The sequence below is a fragment of the Equus przewalskii genome, chromosome 32, assembly GCF_037783145.1.
Source record: "Equus przewalskii isolate Varuska chromosome 32, EquPr2, whole genome shotgun sequence".
Lineage (NCBI taxonomy): Eukaryota > Metazoa > Chordata > Mammalia > Perissodactyla > Equidae > Equus > Equus przewalskii.
The window spans coordinates 16,070,315-16,094,370 of record NC_091862.1 but is presented as its reverse complement, the minus strand read 5'-3'; the positions used below and the strand labels follow the sequence as shown (position 1 = coordinate 16,094,370).

The window sequence follows — 24,056 nt, the reverse complement described above, 5'->3', positions numbered from 1 at the left end:
ACAGTCGTGGAAAGGTTAACTATTCCTGTACCCTACGATGTCATCCCCTGACAGACCATCCTACAATGCATGTAGGCCATCACCCCACAATGAAAAATACAGACAATAGTATAACATTAAGAACGTGATCGCTGGAGTCAGGCAACCTCCCAGCTCTGCCAATAAACCAACTGACCTCTGCACCCAGTTTCCCCAAGGTTGAAAATCAGGATAATACTCATTGCATTTTTAGGATTCAATGAGTGTCTTTCCAGCAGCTAGGAGAGTTTAGCGGATGGAAAACCATTGTTTATAATTTTGACTGGTTTTATTCCCACTTTACTTGGGAATTATAATACTGATAAATTAGAAACAAAGTATCGTTATCTCCTTTTAACTGATGAGGCAGCTAAGGTTCACAGAGGTGAAGTACATTGCCTAAGGCTACAAAGTCAGCGTTTGAACTCAAGGCCCACACTCTTCTCTTAGGCCACCTCCAGCCCAGACAATCCCATCCTAGTATCTAAGGCCAGGGTGGTATCAGCATCCTAGGCCTAGGAATGCTGCACCGTCTCAAGGCCGCGCCTGAGCCCCACCCTCCTCTGATTTTTATCGCTAGCCAAACTTAAGCAGGGATGAGAGAGCTAGAGAGCCTGCGCTTGACGTTCAGGCGACTCGGATGAGCAGCACCGCGTCCCGCAGGCCCCCGCCCTCCCACGTCACGGCCACTAGGTGCAGTGCCCCCTAGGGGCCCCTGCTCGGGCTGAGGAGGAAGAGCCACTGGCCCGTTATTAGCCAAGCCCGGTTCTCCTGCCCGGCGCCCGCCCCGCCGCGCCCGCGAGGAGGTGGACGCCGCCGCGTCTCTGTGCCCCGCAGCCGCATCTTCTTGTCGCCCGAGGACCTGCCGCCCCTCGCTCCGGCCGCCTCGCCGCGTCCCCGCCGCCTCGCCATGAGCGCGCGCCTGCCGCTCCTCGTGCGCGGGCTCCGCCGCCCGCCGCAGCCCCCGGGCCCGCCGCGCCGCCTCCGGGTGCCCTGTCGCGCCAGCAGCGGCGGCGGCGGCGGCTGTGGCGGCGGGGAGGGCCTGCTCGGGCAGCAGCGGCTGCGGGACACCCAGGCCGGGAGCAGCCGCGGCCAGGGCAGCCAGGCGCCCCCGGCGCGGGACTCGATCGTCAGGTGAGCGGCCGGCGCTCTCCGCCGCCCAGATGCCCAGCGGCGGCGCCAGGGGACCCTGGAGGAGGGGCGGCCGGAGTGATCAGATCTCCGTGGGAGGTTCGCAAGGCGCAGGGCCGCGAGTGCTTGGTGCCAACATGTTTGGGGCGCCGGCGGCTTGCGGGGAGAGCGCGCCCCCGGGCCGACTCTGGGCGGGGGATCGGGCGGGCGCGGGCATCCCCGGACGCCGCGCAGCCCAGATCGCGCGCTCCGCTCCACGTGCGCCAGCCGCCGGCTCTGATGCAACGGCGCCGGGCGCGCAGGGCAGGAAAGGGGCGGTGCGACCGAGGGCGGGAGCCGGGAGGAGGGGCGCCCGCCCGCCCGCGCGCGCAGTGGGGCCCGGGCTGGGGCGGGACGCGGCGGGCCTCCCGGGCCCCCTCCGGGGGCCGCCGGCGCAGGGGCTCCGCGTCCGCCTCGCTGGCTCGGGCGGCTGGCGGCGGGGCGGTTTGCCCTGTCCCGAAACGCCGCCGCCTCTGGCGAGGGAGGAGCGCGCCTTGTGAGTTACCTGATCTTTTCTGGACAAGTAGAGGCGGAGCCGGTACCCGGCAAGGAGCAGAACGCGACCTGGGAAGTCGGGGCTGGCTGCTTCCCAGCATCACTGCACTGGGGGCGCGGAATCGCGGGCCTAGCTGTATTTCCGACGTCCTCTCCGGACGCAGAGGCCAACGGTGGGAGCCCGGGGCCTGCCTTCCTCGGCACCCCCACCGGAGACGCCACATGCAGGCCCCCCTCCAGTCATCAGCCCTCATAGCCCCTCAGTGGGAGAGAGGCCTGGTCAGGGCCCTCCTGGAGGAGTGTGTTACCTGGGGACCCGGGTGGTGTAAAGCGAAGCGCTCAGGATGTACCTGGAGGTGGCGGGACGGCCTCCCCCTCGCCCCCGGCTCCCCTACCCCCCGCAGCTGGGATTCCTCCTTCCAGGATGCCATGTCACCGGAGGCTGTTCCACCTCCATCCACTCACGTCCTCCCCTTCTTGCCTTCTGTCCTTCATTCTGAAAGTGGTTGCCTTTCCCCCCTCTGTTTCCAAGCCTCTTTATGATGTGGCCGATGACTCTAAAGGAGCCTTTTGTTTAGTTTACCTTGGCTTCTCTCTGAGTGTTGTAGTGACTTTAGGCTTCTCCGGGTCATTCGATTTCAACGAGTGTACAGCTGAGCTCTTCTTAATGGGCGAGGGTCTGAAGACAGTGTAGGACACAGAGACCACCCCTCCATCTCCCTCTTATTTTCTGGATGGCTCTTGCCTCCACTTGAAACTTTCTTGTTCGTTGATTGTCTGTCTCCCTGCCTGGAGTGAAAGCTCTGCGGGGTCAGGGGCCTCGTCTGTCCTGTTCACGGCTAGACCCTTCCTGCTGGGAACGGGGCCTGGTACAGCGCAGGCATTTGTGGCAGGGTGGCTGAAGGAATGACGCAAGATTCGAGGTCATTTGGGGATTTTATTCATGCATATTCTTTCATTTAAAGCCAGGACGACGGAGATGAGTAGAATGGACAGTAGGGGATGTGGGTTAGGATCCTGCTGGGCTGGGCTGGCCAGTCTCAATTCTCCCACTGCGGGGGGCGGGGCAGGAGTCGGGGAGGCTGGAGGGGGGTGGCTAGTGATGGGCTGTCCTACAGAGTTGTGCAAAGGATGAGATGAGAGGTGGTCTACAAAATGCATAGTCCAGGGACTGTCACATGCTAAGCCCTCTACGAATCTTGGCTATTATTATTGTATATTTTTACAGCTCTCTAAGCCAGAGGTTGGCAAAGGACTAGATAGTAAATACTTTAGGTTTTGCAGACCAAGAGGTAAAATAGAAGATATTATGTAGGTACTTTTATAAGAGAAAAAACAAATTTTCACAGTTTTTTGATTGATGAAACTCCAAATTTTGTTTATGGACACTGACATTTGAATTTTATATAATATTCACATGCCACAATATATTATTATTATTTCAGTGGTTTTTTAACCAGTTAAAATATAAAACCCATTGTTAGGAGGTGAGCCAACGTTTGTCAGCTCCTCGTCTAAACTAGAAGAAGGAAGCGTTGGGCAGTGAATTATTGCTTCATGGGATGTGTGGTGAAGAGACAGGCGCCCGTGACTCCACCACTTATTAGCTGTGAGAGCTCAGACAAGCTCTTTGACCTCGGTCCTTCCTCTGCAAAGTGGAAACCAGGACATCACCTGCTCTAGAAGGTTGTTGTGACTATTTCTGTGCTGTTAGGAAGCACATTAAAAATTTTTTTTTCTGACACTTTTTTAATTGAATTGTAATTGACATACCATACTATATTAGCTTCAGGTGTACAACATAGTGACTTGATATTTTTGTACATTATGAAATGATCACCATGGTAAGTCCAGCCGCCATCTGTCACCACACCAGGTGATTGCAGCGTTGTTGACTATATTCCCCGTGCTGGACTGAAGCGCATTCTTAGGATCTACAACACTGGTATTTATCTTTCAGTTGGGTGTATTTTTTAATCACAGTTGGCCAGGTGGCTGTCACAGCGTATTTGCCATTGCCTGTACCTCTGGGAGCTTGGTCAGAACCATATACATCGTTGTCCCTGTTTGACGTATATGCCTCATCTAACAAAACCATCCTCCGAGGAATTCCCCCAGGACTTGGAGGAAAGGGGGCACGTGGGCCTAGCTAGATGTCACCTAGAACCAATAAGTCTTAGTTCTCAATTCACTTCATGGACGTGTATCAGAAAGGTTAAAGAATAAGGTCCCTCAAAAGCATAGTGACCTGTTGTTTCGACTAGATAACCATAATGTCCAATGTTTTTGTCAACAAGTCATGGCAGTTTTAGGAAGTAATATGCTTTCTGGTTGTTGTCTGACAAGTCTCCATTGGCGTTTGGTAGAATCAAGAAAGCTCCATTGTCAAAATGTGTCAAAATGGGTGTCAGCAACTTGATGAAAACCCCAGGGACAAATAGGATGTTGTCTTTTAAGGAATGCTGCATTGGGCCCGGCCCGGTGGCCTAGTGGTTAAGCAGTGCACTCTGCTTCACGGGCCCGGATTTTCATAGGTACATAAAGTGGACTTAGCCCAGGGGCATACACCACTGTTGGGAAGTGGGCAAGTTTGTCTTTCGGCACCCAAAAACCTCAGCATGCTGGGCCCGTCTCCTCCACCTGCCCTGACTTCAGCCCCGCCGCTGCAGGCTGGGCTGCTCTCTGCTCTCCTCACATCATGGAAACCAGGCATGGGGAAGGCTTCGGTCTAAACGGAATTTCAGAGGAGGGTGTGACAGTCCGACTCTCACATGACCACGTAGATTCTTAGCGTACGAAGTCACTGGAACTCTCACTCGGAGTAAATTTCTCTGGAACACCCACAGCCAAGAGACGGAAAAGGGGCATAGGGTCTCGACCCTGACCGGCTGCACAGGAACTCTGAAACTGTGCAGTCGGTGACGCTGGATTCCTGAGGGCGGGTGCTTGAAGTTTAGAAACGACTTAGTCACTGTTGTTCTTAATTTCTGTCCTTTGTCTCTCAATGTGCTTTTCTCATGCTTTGGGCTCAAACCAGTTTTTGACTCTGTTCAATTATCAAATATTCATGAAACGCCTACAAATTGCCAGGCGCTGTGCAAAGCTGGTAAAAACATTTCTACCTCAAGGGGTCGAATGCGACAGGTGCTATATGTTAGAATCTTCTTCCCAAAAGGAACTTTTCACCTCCTATAAAAGGGTTTTCAAATATACCATAAACCAAACATCCCAAATTTTATTAATTTACAGTAATATAAGTTGATTGTGCAATATTTTGCAGTCATTAACCTTTTTTTTAAAGATTGGCACCTGTGCTAACATTTGTTGCCAATCTTCTTTTTTTTTATTTTTTTCCTTTTTCTCTCCAAAGCCCTCCAGTACATAGTTGTATATTCTAGTTGTAGGTCCTTCTGCTTGTGTTATGTGGGAGGCCACCTCAGTGTGTCCTGATGAGCGGTGCCATGTCCGTGCCCAGGATCTGAACCGGCGAAACCCTGGGCTGCTGAAGCAGAGCACGCAGACTCAACCACTCGGCCATGGGACTGGCCCCTTGTTAACCTTTTTAATGCAGCATAATTCCACATTATCTTGGTGTTCCATGCTCTAAACTACTTATAAGGAAAGAAAAATGTGAGAAGCTAAACGTGAGCATGCTCATGTCTTCATAGATTTTTTTAAAACAAAAAAACATCGAAAAGGCGTGCATCAGGAAGCTCCAGGTGTTATCCATAGGACAAGGTTTAAGTTAAAATAAAGACATGTAGGGCCAGCCTCCGTGGCCTAGTGGTTAAGTTCGGTGTACTCTGCTTTGGCAGCCCAGGCCTGGTTCTTGAGCATGGACCTACCCCGCTCTGTTAGTGGCCATGCTGTGCTGGTGGCCCACATACTAAAAAATAGAGGAAGACTGGCCTGGATGTTGCCTTAGGGCGAATCTTCCTCAGCCAAATGAAAAAAAAGAAGAAATGATATACCGCCAACACCCTTGATGGCCTTGAGGATGATATTGTGTAAAAGAAAAAAGAAAGTGACACTAAGGACCTTGAGTCGAAAAAGTCACTCAAAAAGTCAGATCCTGAATGTAAAGAAGTTTTGGGAATACTTCAGTCATTTGTTTGATATGTTTTCCTTTTTATGTCTTTATATGAATGGTTTATGGCAAATAAAAAAAATCTATGTCTAAATAAGTCTAAAAAATTCTCTTAATACTTACAGGATACAGTCATGCGCCGCATAACCACGTTTCAGTCAACGACGGACCACATATACAATGGTGGTCCCCTAAGATTAGTAGCTTGCAGCCTAGGTGTACCGTAGGCTCTACCATCCTGGTTTGTGTGAGTGCACTCTGTGATGTTTACACAACGACAGAATCCTCAAAATGCATCCCCGTCATTAAGCGACGCATGTCTGTAAACACTGTGTTAACATAGTTCTGTGGTTTAACTGGGGGCATTTTTTGTTTTTTCTTAGTGGTTCATAAAACAAGGGTGTATCTTTCATTCTCTATCTTAAATTGGATGTAGCACAGGAAAGAAGATTAGCACTCCCAGACCCAACCTGTGCATATGTAAGACGCAGGCCAGTCTGCTTTAATAAAGATACCCCAAGTAACTGTGCACTTCCTGTCAAGAGGGAAGCCGTCCAGGGAAGGTGGGATGGCCCTCTGATGTCTCCTCACTGCTCTGGCCCTGGGTAAAAGGCAGCTACTCGAATTTCCTGGCCGGCAAGAGGAAAGGGGCCAAGTTGCTGGTGCACCAGTCTCGTACCCGCATGTTCCTGGCCTCTTTCTGGTCGGCCGTCACAACCTGTTGGCCAGAAGTTAGTCACATGACCCCATCAAAGTGCAGACAAGACTGGGAAATGTGCTCTCTAGCTAGGCGGCCATGTGCAGCCAAAACTCAGAATTCTATTATTAAAGAAGAGAAAATGGCGTGGAAGTATTATTCATAGGAAGTACCTAATAATTTAAACCATCGTTATCAGCTTTATTATCACTACTGTTACAATATATGGAACATATATGCCTTTGATTGCCAGTGCAGTGGTTTATTAAGCTGCTCCATGGTGCTTATTTTGTTTTTTTCTGGTGAGGAAGATTGGCCCTGAGCTAACATCCATTGGCAATCTTCCTCTTTTTCCTGAGGAAAAGTGGCCCTAAGCTAACGTCTGTGCCAATCTTCCTCTATTTTGTATGTGGGATGCTGCCACAGCATAGCTTGATGAGCAGTACATGAGTCCACACCCAGGATCCAAACCTGTGAACCCTGGGCTGCCAAAGCAGAGTGCACAAACTTAACCACTATGCCATGGGGCTGACCCCATTAAACTGGTCCATGGTGGTTTTCACCTGGACTGTTTCTCGGAATACTGAGGCTGTCTTTGGAAGAGACTGTTTTGGAAGTCTTCACTGTATTTGGAGACAAGCACCTCTTTTGCCTTTGAAAAAGTTGAAGTGTAGCCTATTATCAATAAATAGGCTCAACATTTGGGAACATACTTAAATTGGTAGTTTTAATAACATTATCAGCAGCTGCCTCCCAGACTCTTTGGCGTGATCACAGCTAGCTGCAAGGGAGGCTGAGAAACCTGGTCATTGTTCCGGCAGCCTTGTGCGCAGCTCATGTGCATTATTTCACAGACTGCCAGAGGGATAGCAGTGAGCCTCAGTGGAGGCAGTGTAGGAGATGCCTCAGTGTGACAGTAGCAGTAAGTATTAATAACAAAGCTGATGGAGGCCAGACCAGTGGCGTAGTGCTTAAGTTCTCACGCTCTGCTTTAGCAACCCGGGGTTCGCAGATTTGGATCTCGGGTGTGGACCTCGGGTGGAGGACCTCCTCCAGCAAAAAGAGGAAGATTGGCAATGAATGTTAGCTCAGGGCCAATCTTCCTCACACACACACACACGATAATAATAAAGCTGGGGCTGGCCCAGTGGCACAGCAGTTAAGTGCGCACGTTCTGCTTCTGAGTGGCCTGGGGTTCGCCGGTTTGGATCCCGGGTGCGGACGTGGCACTGCTTGGCACGCCATGCTGTGGTAGGCGTCCCATGTATAAAGTAGAGGAAGATGGGCACAGATGTTAGCTCAGGGCCAGTCTTCCTCAGCAAAAAGAGGAGGATTGGCAGTAGTTAGCTCAGGGCTAATCTTCCTCAAAAAAAAAATAATAATAATAAAGTTGCTGATGGTGGCTTAAGTTATTATTAAATTGTTATCTTTGCTAATACAGTTCTGAGTTTTAGCTACACATGGCAGCCCAGCTAGAGACACACATTTCTTCCAACTGGATCTTGACAAGGCAAGTTTCTCCCCAGAGGGCAGATCTCTGATGAGAAACATTTATGCTACTTTTTAGATTCATTGAGCCTTGTGACTCCTTTCTTGCTGGCTTTGCTTGTCACTATCAGAATACTGAGTAACCCAGAGGATGAAACATTCCCCACAGAACAAGTTGTGTTGGAACTAGCCACCTTTGTTGCATTAGCTTGGCAGCAGGTTTGCGCTTCTATACAAGTGTTCCCTTCATATTACTGAGGGGCAGGCAAGATTACGAATGTTTCCGGGAAAATTATTGCTGTAGGAAGGAGTGTTTTTTGTGTTCAAGGGTAGCTTGGAGGCCAGGGGAAAAAAACCCTGCAATTCTAAGAACAAAGGTAAAGAGCCACTGTGGTACCCATCTTGCAGATGAGGAAACCGGGGTTCATGAGAGACTCAGCAGATTGCCCAAGCTAGTCAGTGGAAGGCCCGCGGGCTGGTCCAGCGCGGTGTTTTCACTCTATTGGTGCTTCAGAGCTGCCTGGACCCCAGGTTGAAATTGCACATTCCACCCAGACCTATTGAATTAGCCTTTCTGGGGTGAGGCACAGAAACCTTTCTTTTTACCACGCTCCCCAGATGACCCTCATGCACATTGCCAAGAACCACTTGGGACCCACACTCCAGTGCCTTCTCAGACTAGACAGAAATAAGGACCCAACGTGGCCCAAATTTGCGGTCCCAGAAGGCAGAGGAGCAGGAGCAGCGCCTGGCCTCAGCCACATGTTCTTGGACGGAGGACTGTAGAGCTCATTTAGAAGGTGCTTTGTAAGCTTTCACGTACAGTCTCATTTAGTCAACACAACAGCATGATTATTTCACTGGGAATCCAGTTGCTTTATTCCCAAGCGTTTAGAAACAAAACAAACTGAAACCTTGTAGGTCGTGCACAGTTGCGTGGCCACCTATTCCGTTTATTCTAGCCCAGCTGGCAGCAGGAAGCCTCATCCTGGGTGAGAGTTTCGAAGCCTTTTAGTGTTTTCTGAGCAGCCTCCCCTCGTCCACCTACAGGAGAACAGTGCCCCCCACTTAATGTTCAGCTTCCTCTCTCAAAACTTGGGGCAGCCCCCGGGTGCCTTTTTGCCCTTGGCGATTTGCTGCTGATGCTATGTGGCTGGACCTTGGCCTTGCCTTTTGTGAAAGCTGTTGTGTGCGTGCAAGACCCTGTCAGAGACAGAAAGCCAAACTTAAAGACGCTCTTAACCCTGAGGCTCGGGACCGGCCTCGGCTGAGCCTTTTGTCTGTTATTGTGAGAGGAAGAAACGAGGCCAACTTCCTATGCAAGGGAGGAACATTTCGTAGTGATGGCGGGGAAGGATTTCTCTGAAACTGCTCCTCCCAGAAGACTGCAGAAAGACAGCCTGACTTGTGCCATGTTGTCTAGGTCTGCCCCGCCCTGCGCTGGCACCCGTTTCCTCTTCCCAGTGGTGCTAGGAGGAGGCAGCCCCTGCTGGGACATTTAGGAGGTCCAGATGCAGACTCTGGGCGCTCAGAGGAGTGAAAGGAGAGGCTCACTCCTAGGAGGCCTTGGGAGGGTATCAAATTCTGATGCCGCCCCAGTGTTCTTGCAACAATTCCTTCCCTTCCCACCTCTCCCTTCCCATTCCTTCTTTAAACTCTGGGACCTGGAATTTGTCCTGACCCACCACTTCTTACCCAACAGCAGACCCCCTCCCCAGTCCCCTATTATTGCGACCCTCCCCGCCCCCCCCCCCCCAATGTGTATGGGAGGAATATAGAGCAGGAGGGGATTATTTTAAAAAGAACCCCATGGGCCGGCCCAGTGGCACAGTAGTTAAGTTTGCGTGTTCTGCTTCTCGGCAGCCCAGGGTTCACCAGTTCGGATCCCGGGTGCAGACATGGCACCGCTTGGCAAAAGCCATGTTGTGGCAGGCATCCCACGTATAAAGTAGAGGAAGATGGGCATGGATGTTAGCTCAGGGCCAGTCTTCCTCAGCAAAAAGAGGAGGATTGGCAGCAGATGTTAGCTCAGGGCTAATCTTCCTAAAAAAAAAAGAACCCCAAAGTTTTTATTACAGTAAGCTTGGAAAATACAAGAGAAAAATGCGGCCCTGGAAAATTTCTGTTAACATCTAATTTGTCCACCTCTGCTTATTTTTAAAATTAGATTGTCCATTTCACGCGGCTTGAGTATTTCATGGTTGTTTCCTGCTCCCCTCCCCCCACACTTTCCACGCTTGGAGCGCATCCTTATGTTGTCTATTTTCACTTATAGTAACAGACTTTTGAGGGAAATGTGTTGTCTCCACCCTTTCTGGTCATTAACAAAGACGTGACTGTATGTTGTTTTTCTTTCTCAACATAGAGAAGTCATTCAGAATTCAAAAGAAGTTCTGAGTTTATTGCAAGAAAAAAACCCTGCCTTTAAGCCAGTTCTTGCTATTATTCAGGTAAGCCGAGAGCGTGGTTCAGTCCTGCTATTTTAGAATGCCCTTCCATTTAGAAGATAATTGTTTAGAAGACCAGCTGCATTTCTTGTCACAGAAGTCCCCTCTGGGCTTAATGGAGGGCAGAGATGGCGTGGCTGGAAGTGCTGTTGTTTCCCCGTCCTTTGCTCATGTTGCCTCCACAGGGTTACAGGTTAGGTACTGCCCTGCTGGAGCCTGTCTTCTTTTGTGAGTGTTTCTGCTTTTGGTGTGGGCAGCTTTAAGAGGTCAGGAGGTAAGACACCCGTGTAAATTACATTACACAGGGTGTGTTGTGGTCCCTGGCTGCTTATAAATGCTTCTGTGGAAGACAGAAGCTTGCTGAGACGTGGTATTTGGTAATCTTACTACTAAATCTTTTAAAGCCTGCCATGAGTTTAAAGGGCCAAAAGTCATTACATGTCAGGAGGACTTTGCATTCCATGTGCATCTGTTGGCGCCGCCCCTTCGTTCCTCACCGCTCGTGGCACTGTTTGCCGTCCTCATTGGCGCCCCCGTGTGATAACAGGTGCAGAGAAATGATGAGGCGAGCCAAGCCCGTAACCTAACACAGCTCCCCAGTCGGACTGCTGCTGTCGTTTTTGGCGTGCACTCCATGTGTCAAGATCGCAGCCTCTAGATCCATCAGTGCTGTGGTTTTCAAGACTGTAGAGCTAGGCTCAAGTCCCTGGCGTCCTTTGGGGTCTTTTCCACATCCCCTACAAAGATAGGGGAAAGAGAAGGGTAGAAAAAGGAGTGGATCTGAGCCTGGGTCTCTGGGGTCTGCTTCCTCAGTCGCTTTCCACCTAAGGGCACAAAACCTAAACCCTGGTCTTCGGTGTCCTCATTTAAAAGGGATGCTGGCCCTGTGGCTGTATATGCCTGACCAGGGCTGTTATAAAAAAAAAACTGACATAATTTGGAGCCAGCCTAGTGGTGCAGTGGTTGAGTTCACACGTTCCGCTCCAGCAGCCTCGGGTTTGCTGGTTCAGATCCCAAGTGCGGACCTATGCACCGCTTATCAAGCCATGCTGTGGCAGGCGTCCCCCATATAAGGGAGAGGAAGATGGGCACAGATGTTAGCTCAGGGCCAGTCTTCCTCAGCAAAAAAGAGGAGGATTGGCAGATGTTAGCTCAGGGCCAATCTTCCTCAAAAAAAAAGTGGACATAATCTGAAAGCCTGAGAAACTGATAGGTTAATAAATACCAGCCGTTAGTCCCCTTTTGTGAGCAATAAGATCCTTTTTCTGCATTTTCCCTGTCATCTTTCTGATTAGATAATTTATAATCACAAAGTTAGTCTCTGTATTATATTTTGTGCCTTTTCAAGATTTTTATGCTGTTACATTCTTCTTACTCTCCTCTCCTAAGGCAGGTGATGATAACTTGATGCAAGAAATAAACCAGAATTTGGCCGAAGAGGTGAGGATGGTTGATTCTCAAACATTCGTGATAATTTGTTGACGATGCCTTCTCTTCCAGTGATCCAGTACCTCGTGTTCTCTTTTCAGGCTGGTCTGAACATCACTCACATTTGCCTTCCTCCAGACAGCGGTGAAGATGAGGTAACCACAGCACTGCCCCTGAATCCTTACTTGGCTTTCCTCTTTAGACCTAATATGCCTGGTAGCATCTCTTACTTGTGGTCGGAACAGATCAGCCTTTTCTTGTGACTGAACTTTGAGAGGAAAGAGTTCACTTTTCCCTCTAGTGGAAATGCTCCTTGATCTGTTCGTCCCCTACTGTGTGTTTCTCTTGAAGACATGTGCTGTGATGTAGTGACTTTGATTGTGTTTCTTCAGCTGTAGGAGCAGCATCGTCTAGTGGACGTTGTCCGGCTGGCAGTGTCGGGAGGACTAGTTCTGGTTTGCTCTGTCCTGACAGGTTATTTGACCTTGGTCATTCTTTGGTTTCTCTGGGTCACAGTTGCCCTATCGATAAAATAAAGGAAGAGGACAAGATCATTTTCAGGGTCTTTTCCAGGCTAACGTTCTGTGAATCCTTGAGTAATGTTTTGGGGCAGCTGATAAGAAGCAACCCTGGGATTCTTTTGCTGCTGTTGCATGTGATTCGGTTGTTTTTGCCAGCAGGGAGTAACAGGCTTCACCAGCAGCATCTCAAGCCTGGAAGAAGCAGCCACCCCCATAGGTGGTGAGGACACTGGACCACGGGCCATGCCAGGGTCTAGTCCTCCTGTGGCTGTAAAGATTGAGTGTAGAAAAACCTCAAATAACAGAATCTGGAATAACACAGAAGTTTATTCTTTTTGTACTTGAATAAAGTGTAGAAGTAGACAGCCCCTGGCTGGTGTGGTGGCATCACAGAGTCATTAGAAACTCGCTCTTTCCATCTGGCTGCTCCACCATCTTTGTTGTGCTGCCTCATATCCAAGATGGCGGACTCAACTCTACGTATCACATCTACGTTCTAGCCGGAGTCAGTTAAAAAATAAATCCAGACTTAGTCAGGAGAGAGAATGCAAAAGGATTATTGCAAGGTGGGAAGAGGGAATATTGAAATAGCGAATGCTCTCTCACCATGAGATCTGCAGGCCCCTGAGGGTTAGGCAGAAGGGTTTTTCTTTTATAAGGAAGCATAGAGAAGGCTCGAAAGAATCAGTGTGAGAAAGTGGGATGAAAGGTTGGCTTGATGGGCTAGTAGACAGAGAATGTTTTGCCCTGAGGCCGGCCTGTCCTCAGAAGGGGTTATCTGCTAACCAAGGGAGGGTAGACCAAAGTTTAGCAACCTGGGGGAAGGAGCAGCGCTTACCCAAAGTTTGATTGACAAGCCTTTTCTGACTGATCAGTCGGGGCAAGTAGTTCAGCTAATCACTTATGAGACAAAGAATGTATTTGAAGGAGTGTGTCTGGCCTTGCCCTAGGTAGACCCTGGAGCATCAGTGAGTCTTGTCTAAGTCCAATGAGGAAGGTGGTTCTTTGCTCCACCTTCGTACACAGAGGGTGGGGGTCATTTCTTAACCTTCCCTGTTTTCCAGGATCATGGGGCTCAGTTCAACAAGTTCTTGTCACCAGCAAGAAAAAGGAAGGACAGAGACCAAAGACAGGCCCCCAATCTCTTCAGGGATGGTTCCTGAAAGTCACAAATATTACAAATATTGACACCTGTCATCCCAGAGTTAACAAAATGTGGAGAAATGTGTTGTCCGTTTGCAGGACACCCATTGTCAGCGGTAGAATTTGCGTTTCTTTAGGTTGTTTTGCCACTCGTATTGATAGCCCTTGACTTTTTTTCCCCTCAATTTATATTTTAACAAGGAGTCATTTATTCCCTATTTTTCTTTGAAATTCTGATAAATGTGAATTTGTATGGTAGCATTATTATTAGGTTGGAAAAGCGTAAGGATCTTGATTTATCAGTTGAGATTTTGTGGTTGTGACTGCATCTACCAAATCCTGGTTACAGGTGACAGCACTTCCCCTGCTTCATTCCATTTAGGTGTCACCCCCTCTGACCACCCCCCCCACCCCCCCCCCGCCATCACTGTTAGTTTTCTACTCTGCTTAACTTGCTTTATTTTTCTTTACATCATTTACCACTTCTAGGGCTTAGTCTGTTGTTATGATTATTATTTTTGGTCTTGTCTTCCCCACTAGAATATATGCTCCCTGAGGGCAGGCATTTTGTTTACAACTGTGCTTCCTCTACTTAGAACTGGTACAAAGTAGGGGCTCCAAGCCTTCAACGTTTGTTGAATGAATGAAAGAATGATGAATAAATGAAATAAAAATTTTCTTTCTGGGTTTTGTTTATCAGATAGCTTTTTCGTCTCTTACCAGGTAGAAACACCATAGTGATTTTTGCTAGACAGTGAAACAAAAATGGTAAACCAGCGCTTCCTCACAGTGAGATCCATATCCGGGGGCTAATCGCCCTCTTACTTAGAAATAAATACTATTGATAAGTGATATGAATCAGTATGTTATCTCCTGGCATAAAATAGAGATAGACAGAGGGCAGAGCATTGCTCATTTAAAGACATACCGAGCCATTCATTAGCTCTTACATTAGCTTCCCAAACTGTACTTTGGTCTTTTTCATAAATAGTGAATTATTTTAGTGTTTCCAACAAAAAGGAGATATCTGTGCTGAGAGTTTGTCTTTCATGAGCCTTTGGAAATGCTTTCTCCATGCCATTCAGGTCCAGAGAACATGAGGGCCTGAGTGACGACTTCACGGATGTCATGATTTGTGAGCTTTTGTTGGACACATTGTGTTTGACACACAGGCTTGTCTGGGCTGGCTTGCAATGCTCGAGATTCATGCTTCGTGGCCTCCCCAGAAGTTGGCAGTGTGTTTGGCTTCACTATGACTGTTGACAAGGAATTGTCTTTTGCTATCTAAACTTGATTAGCTGTTGAGCTTGGGTTTGGTTTTGTTCTGTTCTGGCAGAGAGTAGAGCGATAAGAAAGACCGAAAGTCACTAAAAACTTCAGCCAAGCTTTTTCTGAGCTTTTATAAACATGGTACAAAGAGAAAATAGACCTCTTCATTGTTTTATACCAAGTCTTTAACGGGGAGTGGAAAAGAAACTAGAGCACATGCATTTTTATGAATCTGTTTTTATATAAAACTCCTTTTCTTGGGGCTAATGTTCGCAAAACTGACTTTCGTTTTTTCTCTCTTTAGATTATAGATGAAATCTTGAAGATTAATGAAGACACCAGAGTACATGGCCTTGCCCTTCAGATCTCCGAGAGCTCGTTTAGCAACAAAGTCCTCAATGCCTTGAAACCAGAAAAAGATGTGGATGGGTAAGAAAGTATAAAAGAAAATCAACTCTTAGTGGTAAACGAGTTTTTCTACTGTGATATTTTTTTATTCCACTGTTTCAACTGTATCAGTAATTAAGATGAGAAAGAAATCATTGAAAATACTCCAGAGTTTGAGGGTTTGTTAAATTCTGTACAAAAAAGTTGCATATTTGGGAAACTACACTAGCCTTTTTTGTAGTGCTTGTGTGCCCTTTGGAAGTAATCTCCTTCCACCATCATATTCATTTGATAAGTGTCTGTCTGACGTACAGAGTCCTTGGCCAGCTCTCCTCTTCTAATCGCTTTTCCTTGATAATTCTATCAGACCAGAGAAAAAGCCCAGAGACCCGATTCCCCAGCAGTACCATATTCTGCCTTAGTCCCAGGCCCGTTAAGAAAGACAAAACAAGCACTTTTATTCATAACACAAGGTTTTATTTGCAATTTGAGGGAAAAACTATAAATATCAGGTGTTCTCATATTGGTCTTGGACTCACATCATGGTGTGAAATAAACTTTATGGGACAAGGAATGCCCATCCATCCGGGAAATCGGGACATTGCCTACGGATTAAAAGCCTCGTCTTCCTACGTGAAAATAGGAAGTCTTTCGTACTGTGGCCCAAAAGAACATAGCATATTTAGCATTATAAGGTTGTAAGCAAATTTATAAAGTTCGTCTTGCAGGGCTGGATGGAGAGGCCACAGCCTCAGCGAGACACCCAGGCTTCTTCCTTATTCTAGCCTTCTGTCGTAACTCAGACTTAGGGGAGACCCCAACACAGGTTGAAAAGTCGTCATGAAAATCTGATTGTGTAGTAGACTAACTCTAAAGGGAGAAGAAGCCCTGATCAATTAGAAAACATCTACAACCTGAAGGTATCAAGGCATAGTTTCAAACCTTTCATAAAAGGGAGAATTATAAAAACTTTTTTAAGTGTCTCCATTTTGTTATTCACCTGTATTGAGATCATCAGTTTAAGCTAGATAGTTATGGACTGTTTTATCCTAGATTTGAACAAGGAAGGGCACAGAAGCCATTGGAAAGTACATACCACTCATTTTTTCACTTGATTTCCCGAGGAGATAAGTCCTCACCTCGAGAGGGGATCAGACCTGTGAATCCAAGTCCTGCTGGGTCACCCCAGATTTCTAGGGTTGATTCTGGATTTTGATATTAATTGAGAGATCAATTTCCTCAAGGGGAAAGTGGGCTCTGCTGCTGGACCGTGGCATCGCACACTTCCAGGGGCACCATTCCATGTGGTCCATTGGACGGAGCTCCCTGGAGGTGTACAGTGCAGCCCCACACGGCCTCAAGCTGTGGTCCTGCTGGACAGGCAGAACCAGGACGCCAGGGTCGTCCCGACTCACAGGGACCACGTTGAATTTTCCCGAGGGGCTGCTCTAAGAAGCTAATGGCCTTTATTCCTGCCCACTCTTTAATTTATATTTAATTTTCTAATATGTCCTATATATCAAACGTTGACTTGGATGTTATTTGCAGTTAATCCATGGGAATTACAGATGAGTGAGTTTTGATTTACCAGTTCCCTTATTTTCGGATGCAGAGTGACAGATATAAACCTGGGGAAGCTGGTACGCGGGGATGCCCATGAATGCTTTGTTTCACCTGTGGCCAGAGCTGTAATTGAACTTCTTGAAAAGTCAGGTATGATGTCCTTCAGAAATGCTGCTATTTTCTATTTATTGGTATTTATGTGATTTTTTTAATAAGGGTTTATTTCTGGAAGATTCTAATTGAAACATGGAAATAATACTCAGTGTGGGCTTTCTTTATTTTCTCACCTTTTGGGAGATATGAATGACTATGGCAAATTTTTCTAATAAGATTAACTGTATTACAATTTTGAAGAGAAATTGATAAAGATGAAACTGTTTTAAAGATTAAACTGTTTTAAACAAATTCTCAGTTTTTCTCATGAAACAGTCAAAATAACTGCATTGAAAAATGTTTCAAGTTTCAACTTCTCAAATCTGTCAATATTTAGACCCAGATAAGGCTTATATTTAAGGCTTAAATGAGGAAGATATTAGATATAGTTTAAGGTGTAGAAACATAGATTGGGATTTATCAATGAGCGCTGTCTCTTTCAGAAATCAATATTTAATTTCCACCAGTCTCCCCTTGACCTTGCACTTTTATGTCAGTGACATAGAAATGAATAATTTCTTTTTCTTGGTTATCAAATTTAAAGAGTAAATTGTTACTGAATGTTTCATATGTTTAAAGACTTTCTAGCTGAGTATATAAAAACGCAACTAACTAAATTTTTCTCTATTCCAGCTTGAGTAAAAACGGGGCAGATGCCCCTATCTCACACCTGAACTTGCAACAATCAAAGAAAATTCCAAAATATATACCAGAGTACTGTTAGAAGATTAACTTCCAAGATATACCTTTAGGTCATTAGCCATTAAGCTCAAATATCTGAGATGATCCATATGGACTGTTTTTCCATCATGTGGATTATCAGGATGATGATTCTTAGTCATTCTACCATAAAATTCTCAAAGAAAGAGTAAATCATGGCTAGTGAAATACAGCAATGCATTTTAGGAAGAAATTCAGCAGTAAGAATCAACACTAAAAGGGTCTGACTAGAGGATTTGGGTTAATTACAGAATGACTCCTAGCTCATACAGTCCTACATCGCTTAACAATCGGGATACTTCCTGAGAAATGCATTGTTAGACGATTTCATTGTTGGGTAAACATCAGAGAGTGTACTTACACAAACCTAGATGGTGCAGCCCACTACACACCTAGGCTGTGTGCTGCTAATCTTATGGGACCACTGTGGTATATGTGGTCCATCCTTGACCGAAACATCGTTACACGGCTCATGACTGTAGTCATATAGGTTGGTGCTCACAGGGCCGAGTTCTAAATGATTATTTTTCCTGAAGTTAAAGCTGTATGGGAGGAAGGGTCTGAAGTTTTGATCATAATACTGAATTTCCATTTGGTGGTTAGGTGTCAACTTAGATGGGAAGAAGATCTTGGTAATAGGAGCCCATGGGTCTTTGGAAGCCGCCCTACAATGCCTGTTCCAGAGGAAAGGGTCCATGACGATGAGCTCCCAGTGGAAGACACCTCAGCTTCAAAGCAAGGTAAGCATCTTTCGTGTTGGAAACATAAAACCTTAAGTGCTTGTATGAGAGAAGAAAGACAAGAAATGTGTAGACCAGGCATTTAATCTAAGAAGTTAGAGAAAGAACAGCAGAAAATCTCAAAGGATGAAAACAATAAAGAGCAGAGATTAAAGAAATAGAAAACAAGTATGTATGAGAGATTCTCAACAAAGCCGAAGTTGGTTCTTGGGAAAGTCTAGCAAAATAGACATTCCACTAGCCAAAATAATCAAGACAAGAAGTGAGAACACCAGCAATGTTGGGAATGAGCAAGGGGACGTACCCACAGAAACAGGAATTATTTTTTAAAAAGGGGAATATGAACTGTTTGCTGGTAATTTGAAAATTTGTGTGAAATGAAGACTTTTCTAGAAAATGTAACTTACCACATGGACTTAAGTAAAATTGAATAGCCTTATATACATTAAAGACATTGACTCATTCTACGCACCAAACAAGCAAACAAAAAGGCAGTAGCTGGTTTTATAAAGTGAGTTCTGCCAGTCGAAGAACAGATCATAATCTTTTCTCCAGAGACTAGGAAAAGACAGAACACTTCCTAAATCATTTTCTGAGTGCCCAAACCAGACAAGGACAGGATGCTAAAGGACAATTACGGGCCATTTCCACCTAGGAACATAGATGAGCAAAATATTAAGAAATATTAGCTTTTTCTGAGTGCCCAAACCAGACAAGGACAGGATGCTAAAGGACAATTACGGGCCAATTTCGCCTATGAACATAGATGAGCAAAATATTAGAAAATATTAGCAAAATATTAGAAAACCAGATCCAACACCAGGGTGGGGTTTTCATAGGATTGCAAGGGTGGTTTAACATCAAAAAATTCTATTAAAGGGGCCAGCTCCGTGGCCGAGTGGTTAAGTTCGCGCGCTCCGCTGTGGCAGCCCAGGGTTTCCTGGGCGTGGACATGGCACCGCTCGTCAGGCCACGTTGAGGCGGCATCCCACATCCCACAACTAGAAGGACCTGCAACTAGGATATACAACTGTGTACGGGGCAGGGTTGGGGAGATAAAGCAGAAAAAAAAAAAGGTTGGCAATAGTTGTTAGCCCAGGTGCCAATCCTTAAAAAAAAAAAAGGAAGAAGATTGGCAACAGTTGTTAGCCCAGGTGCCAATCTTTAAAAAAAAAAATCTATTAAAATCTATTAGTGTAATTCACACATTATCAGATTAGAAACTATACTCTCACCAAAGTAGATTCACAAGAGTCCTTTGATAAAATCTAGTACCCATTATGATTTTTTCTAAAAAATCTTTTAGATTAGGAATTTAAAGGAATTCCTTAACCTGATAAAACGTCTATAAAATGTTACAGCAAGTATCTCATTTAGTAGTGAAATATTAGAAACAATTTCTTTTAAAATTAGGAAACACCAGGGTGCCTGTTATCAGTACTCTTAATCAGCACTGTATGGGAATTCCTAGACAATGCAGTAATATAAAGAAAGAAGGGAGGAAGATATATAATGGTTGGAGAGGAAGACACAAACTGTCATCAGTCCTAGGTGACATGATTTTCTACATAAAAAACCCCAAAGAATCTATTAAAAAATCTAAGAAGTAATAAGAGTTCAGCTGGGTTCTTGGATATAAGAGCAACATACAAAACCCAATTGCATTTCTAAACACCATACCCACAGTTTGAAAATTAATTTTTTAAAAAATACGATTTCTAATAGCAATAAAAATATAGGTACCTAGGAATGTATTTAACAACAGTTATTTCTGACCTTTTGAAAGAAATTATATAATGTTGATGAAAGTCATTAAGAAGACCCAAATAAAAGCAGAGAAACCATGGTCATGGATAAGAAGACTCAATATCTTAAAGATATTAATTTTCCCCAAATTAATCTATAAGTTTGAATCAAAATCCTGACATACTCTTGTTTTGTAGAATTTGACAACCTAATTCGAAAATTTATTTGGAGGCACGGGGACAAAAACAAGACAATTTTGAAGAAAGCTAGAGCTGTAAAGATTAGCATGGAAGAATTTTGTAAAACAGCATTCACTGAAAAAAAGCAAGTTGCAGAAGGATGTATTTCATATAACTCAGTTTATATTAGGTCTAAAAGCAATAATGTGGGCTGTATACATAAAAAGTAAAAGTATAAAGAAACAAATGGGAACTAGGAACCATATCAGGAAAACCATTTACAGGGACAAAGCAGATGTGGATGTAGAGAGAAAGGAAATTCACTTATGCTGGTCGTGCCTTTTTTCTTAAACTGGGCGAAGGTGGGGTGTCTAGATGTGTTATGTTATTCTTTTACATTTTCACATTTGAAATAGGTAATAAGTTTGTAAGTTAAAAAAATGAGTGCATTTCACAGATTTTGAGCAAATTAAAGTTAAACAGAAAGCACAATAAATTACTGCAGAACAAAATCTAAAAATACACTTTCCTCGTGTTGCAGCGTGAGAATGGAAATGAGCAAGTTGTGGCTCTGCCCAGGGAGGGCAGGTATCCACTGAGGCTGGCGATGCCTGAGTGCAGGCGCGTCTAACACGTGCAATTCTTTCTTGTTGTAAGACAGCTCTCAACCGTGGTCTTGCAATTCAACTCAAGCCTGTGTCCTTTTTTAGTGGCCACCACATGGTGGCAGCCTATTCAAGAAAATTCAAGGACAGTGTTTTGTGATTTAGAGCCCAGAACTTTTGATTTGGAAACTTAGTGGAAGAGGAAAATAAACCTTGCCTTGAACTGAACAGCTGCAGTGAAAAAGAGAAAAAACCTTCATTGGCGATTGAATGTTTTCACAGCTGTCACAGATACTTTTGCTAGTTGTGTCTGTATTTTTGAAAAACAAAGGCATGTTTCAAAGTACTTTTTTATTATGCACATAAATCACCTGGGCTCTTCTTTGGGATAAATCTCATCCTAACTTTGAGAACAGTTAAGTGGCTTTACTCTCCAGAGACCTAGAAATTGGGTAACATTCCTGTTTTCCTACAGCCAAGAGGGTTGTCTTTCATGGTTGATGGTGCACACACCGTTTGCTAAGTTCTGGCTACTTGTAACGGTACCACTGTGAATCTGAGAGGCTTTCAACTTACACTCTTTTTATGGCTTCCTCTTTTTAGCCAAAAATACGGAAAGAAAGGTTCAGGGCTTCCCATACTTGTCCTGAAGTTATTTGGTCTCTGGTATTTGGTCCTCTCTACCTGGCCTACTTACATACGACAGACTCCCATCCCACCACAAGATAAAGGCTCTTTTTCCAGTTTTCATGCCAGCCTCCAGCACTTCACTAGCCACTCTCCTCCCCGGGAATGTGCCTCATGCTCTTCCCTGACATTTGACTTTCACTATTCACTTTTCACCATTGCTGCGTTTTGTTCCAGAGGGTCAGGGGAGACCACAGGGCTGGCAGTTCATTGGTACAGAGAGCACCTAAGCAAGAGTTAACATCCTGGGGCACCCGACTGGGACAGGCTGTGTCCCGCCTTGCCGCCCCCTTGAGAAAGTCTCTGTGAAAAACACTGAAAGTATAAATTTAACAACAGATTGGGGTTTTTGTCTCATTTCACCGTCAGTGAATAAAACGTGCCTTCTAGGGTTATAGTCCATTTAGCTTCTCATTATCAGCCACGATAAATGTTAGAGAAAGAAAAGGGCAAGTAAAGGATTATGGGTGTCAGGTCGAAGGAAATCATCTTTGAAAAGCATTTCTTACGTGCTTTTTTGTACCTGACATGGAACAAGACTGCTGTTGGCTGTCCAGTTGGAGATCTCCGAAGCCAAGGGCGTGAGGGGTCTGGGGATCGGGGTGACTGTGTAACTCCAGAGTCCTGTTTACCACCTCCTAGACTATACATAGCCTTTCAAGTCTGGGATGACCCGAAAACGGTCACTGCCTGCTGCAACCAGTAGGAACTGCCTTCGAAGGTTTGGAGTCAGACACAACATTTGTGTTCTTGTCAAGCATTAGAACATTGGCTTTGGTGACAAACAGCATTAGCTGTTGCTTCACTTTTCTGAGTTCGTCTGCTCGTGCATAGAGTGGGGGTCATAACACTCCCTACCTCATGTAAGTTGGCTCAGCACAGGACTTGGCACCTCTAAACATCCACGTTAATATCTTGGCTGCTGTAAATGGTGAGTCAGGAAAGACTGGCAAGTTTCACCATGCAGTTGTGTAATGATCCATAATGTGGAAGGGCAAGTGGATCAATGAAATCGTAAGGAGATAAACTGATAAAATAGCCTGATATACATATTTCCAATGTATGGCCCGGGGAAGGAGGGAGTCACTCTATCTGTGAGGTCTCCCACTGATATGTGGAGGCCGAGGGAACCAAACCAAAGCAAAACTAAGAGAGAATGTCCCAGCGAGAGTGGGTGCCCAGCTTCACTCAGCAGAAAGGTTATCAGCTTTAAGGAATGGAAGGGAGAGCCCTGTGCTCGCCACCTGTGGGCCTCTTCCTTGCTGGGACTCCTGTGCCACTCAGAAGCTCTCCACTGCTAATCTTGTCTGCTGGGGATTCCTGGTTTGCTAGTTATTCCTTCCAGGCCCTATAATTTTGAGGAATAGTTCCATCGAGTTAGCTAAATAGAGATGGATCCTTTCTCTCTCCGCCTGCCTGAATCTAAAGATATTCTTTGCATACCGATTATGCGTAAAATCTCTGCAGAGCCTCAGCGTGAAGAATCCGAGATTTGCCTTTTTAGAGTTTGACGGAAAACGGAGTAGACTTCTGTATTTGGCAGCTTCATAGCTTATGCCGTCTGAGTGTATCACTGAAAATGAAGAATAAGTTCCTGCTTTGTGTCAGAGCATCCCTTCTGGGCTTTGAGATGCGGTGTGCATTTCCATGTCAGGGAGGGGAAGAATGTCTGGGCGTTTGTCTAAATTAGCCTCGTGTGGTGGAGCATCAGATGTCAGGAAGCCAGAACACTGGGTGTGATGTTTTCGGGTAGGGCTTAGGAATCGCCCTTTTTCCTCCCCCCAAATGTAGGCCCCACACTCAGCTTCCTCGGCCCCTGGAGTGGAAGGGACCCCTATCTGGGGACCCAGATAGAGCCATCCGCCCAGTGAGAACTGGCTTGGATTTGGAGATATCCTCTTCCTCACCCTAATGAGTTCACCCTGATGCCAAAAGCAATCTGAGGTGAGAGAATGCTCTGCGTTTAGTGTTTATGAGGCAGAGTGGTACCCCTCTCGAGGGGAGAGAGGGTGACAGGCACCCAGGGCTCTGCATGCACACCCCTGCCTCGCTCCCCTAGCTGGGGAACCACTTCTGACTGTGCAGTTACACACAGCTGGAAGATGATGGTCAAACAGCCCCCAGCTGTGACGAATCGGGTCCATCCCAGCTGCGTGTGTAAGAAATAACCTAGAAATAAGAGAACTGTTTTATTTCGTTTTTCTCAGAGGATCTCATTTCTCCTCCTTCTGAGCAAAGAGACCCTCAAATCCAGCACTAACGAAATAAGGAAAAAATATGGGTCTTTCACATTTGAAGGATCAAAGGGTGTAGGTTTTTGAGCAAAGCTAAATGATCACAAAGTCATTTCCAGTTTAAATTTAGTGCATAGCATGGCTTATAAAGGGCTTTTAGAAGTGAACTGGAAAATTCTAAATATATTTGTATTATACATATGAAATCTTGAAAAAAGAATAATCTCTTTTCCAAAGATTGAGAAAGAAAAACCTCTAGATTTTAAACTGGGCTAGATG

General features: G+C 45.7%; 1 protein-coding gene across 3 annotated transcripts in view; it reads left to right on the top strand.

Moving 5' to 3' along the window:
* Positions 1 to 779: 779 nt before the first annotated feature.
* The window catches only part of MTHFD1L (methylenetetrahydrofolate dehydrogenase (NADP+ dependent) 1 like), a 191,134-nt gene continuing 167,857 nt past the window's right edge, over positions 780 to 24,056 (top strand). The window contains exons 1-7 of one of the 3 annotated variants that reach the window (XM_070603316.1): positions 780 to 1,152; positions 10,321 to 10,405; positions 11,792 to 11,842; positions 11,932 to 11,985; positions 15,068 to 15,192; positions 16,763 to 16,863; positions 18,190 to 18,326. In XM_070603316.1, coding sequence (XP_070459417.1) covers positions 929 to 1,152; positions 10,321 to 10,405; positions 11,792 to 11,842; positions 11,932 to 11,985; positions 15,068 to 15,192; positions 16,763 to 16,863; positions 18,190 to 18,326 — 777 coding nt within the window. In that variant the 5' untranslated portion in view covers positions 780 to 928. Of the gene's footprint in view, positions 1,153 to 1,522; positions 1,857 to 10,320; positions 10,406 to 11,791; positions 11,843 to 11,931; positions 11,986 to 15,067; positions 15,193 to 16,762; positions 16,864 to 18,189; positions 18,327 to 24,056 lie in introns of those variants that run through there. The other 2 variants (XM_070603318.1, XM_070603317.1) reach the window with 2 other exon arrangements.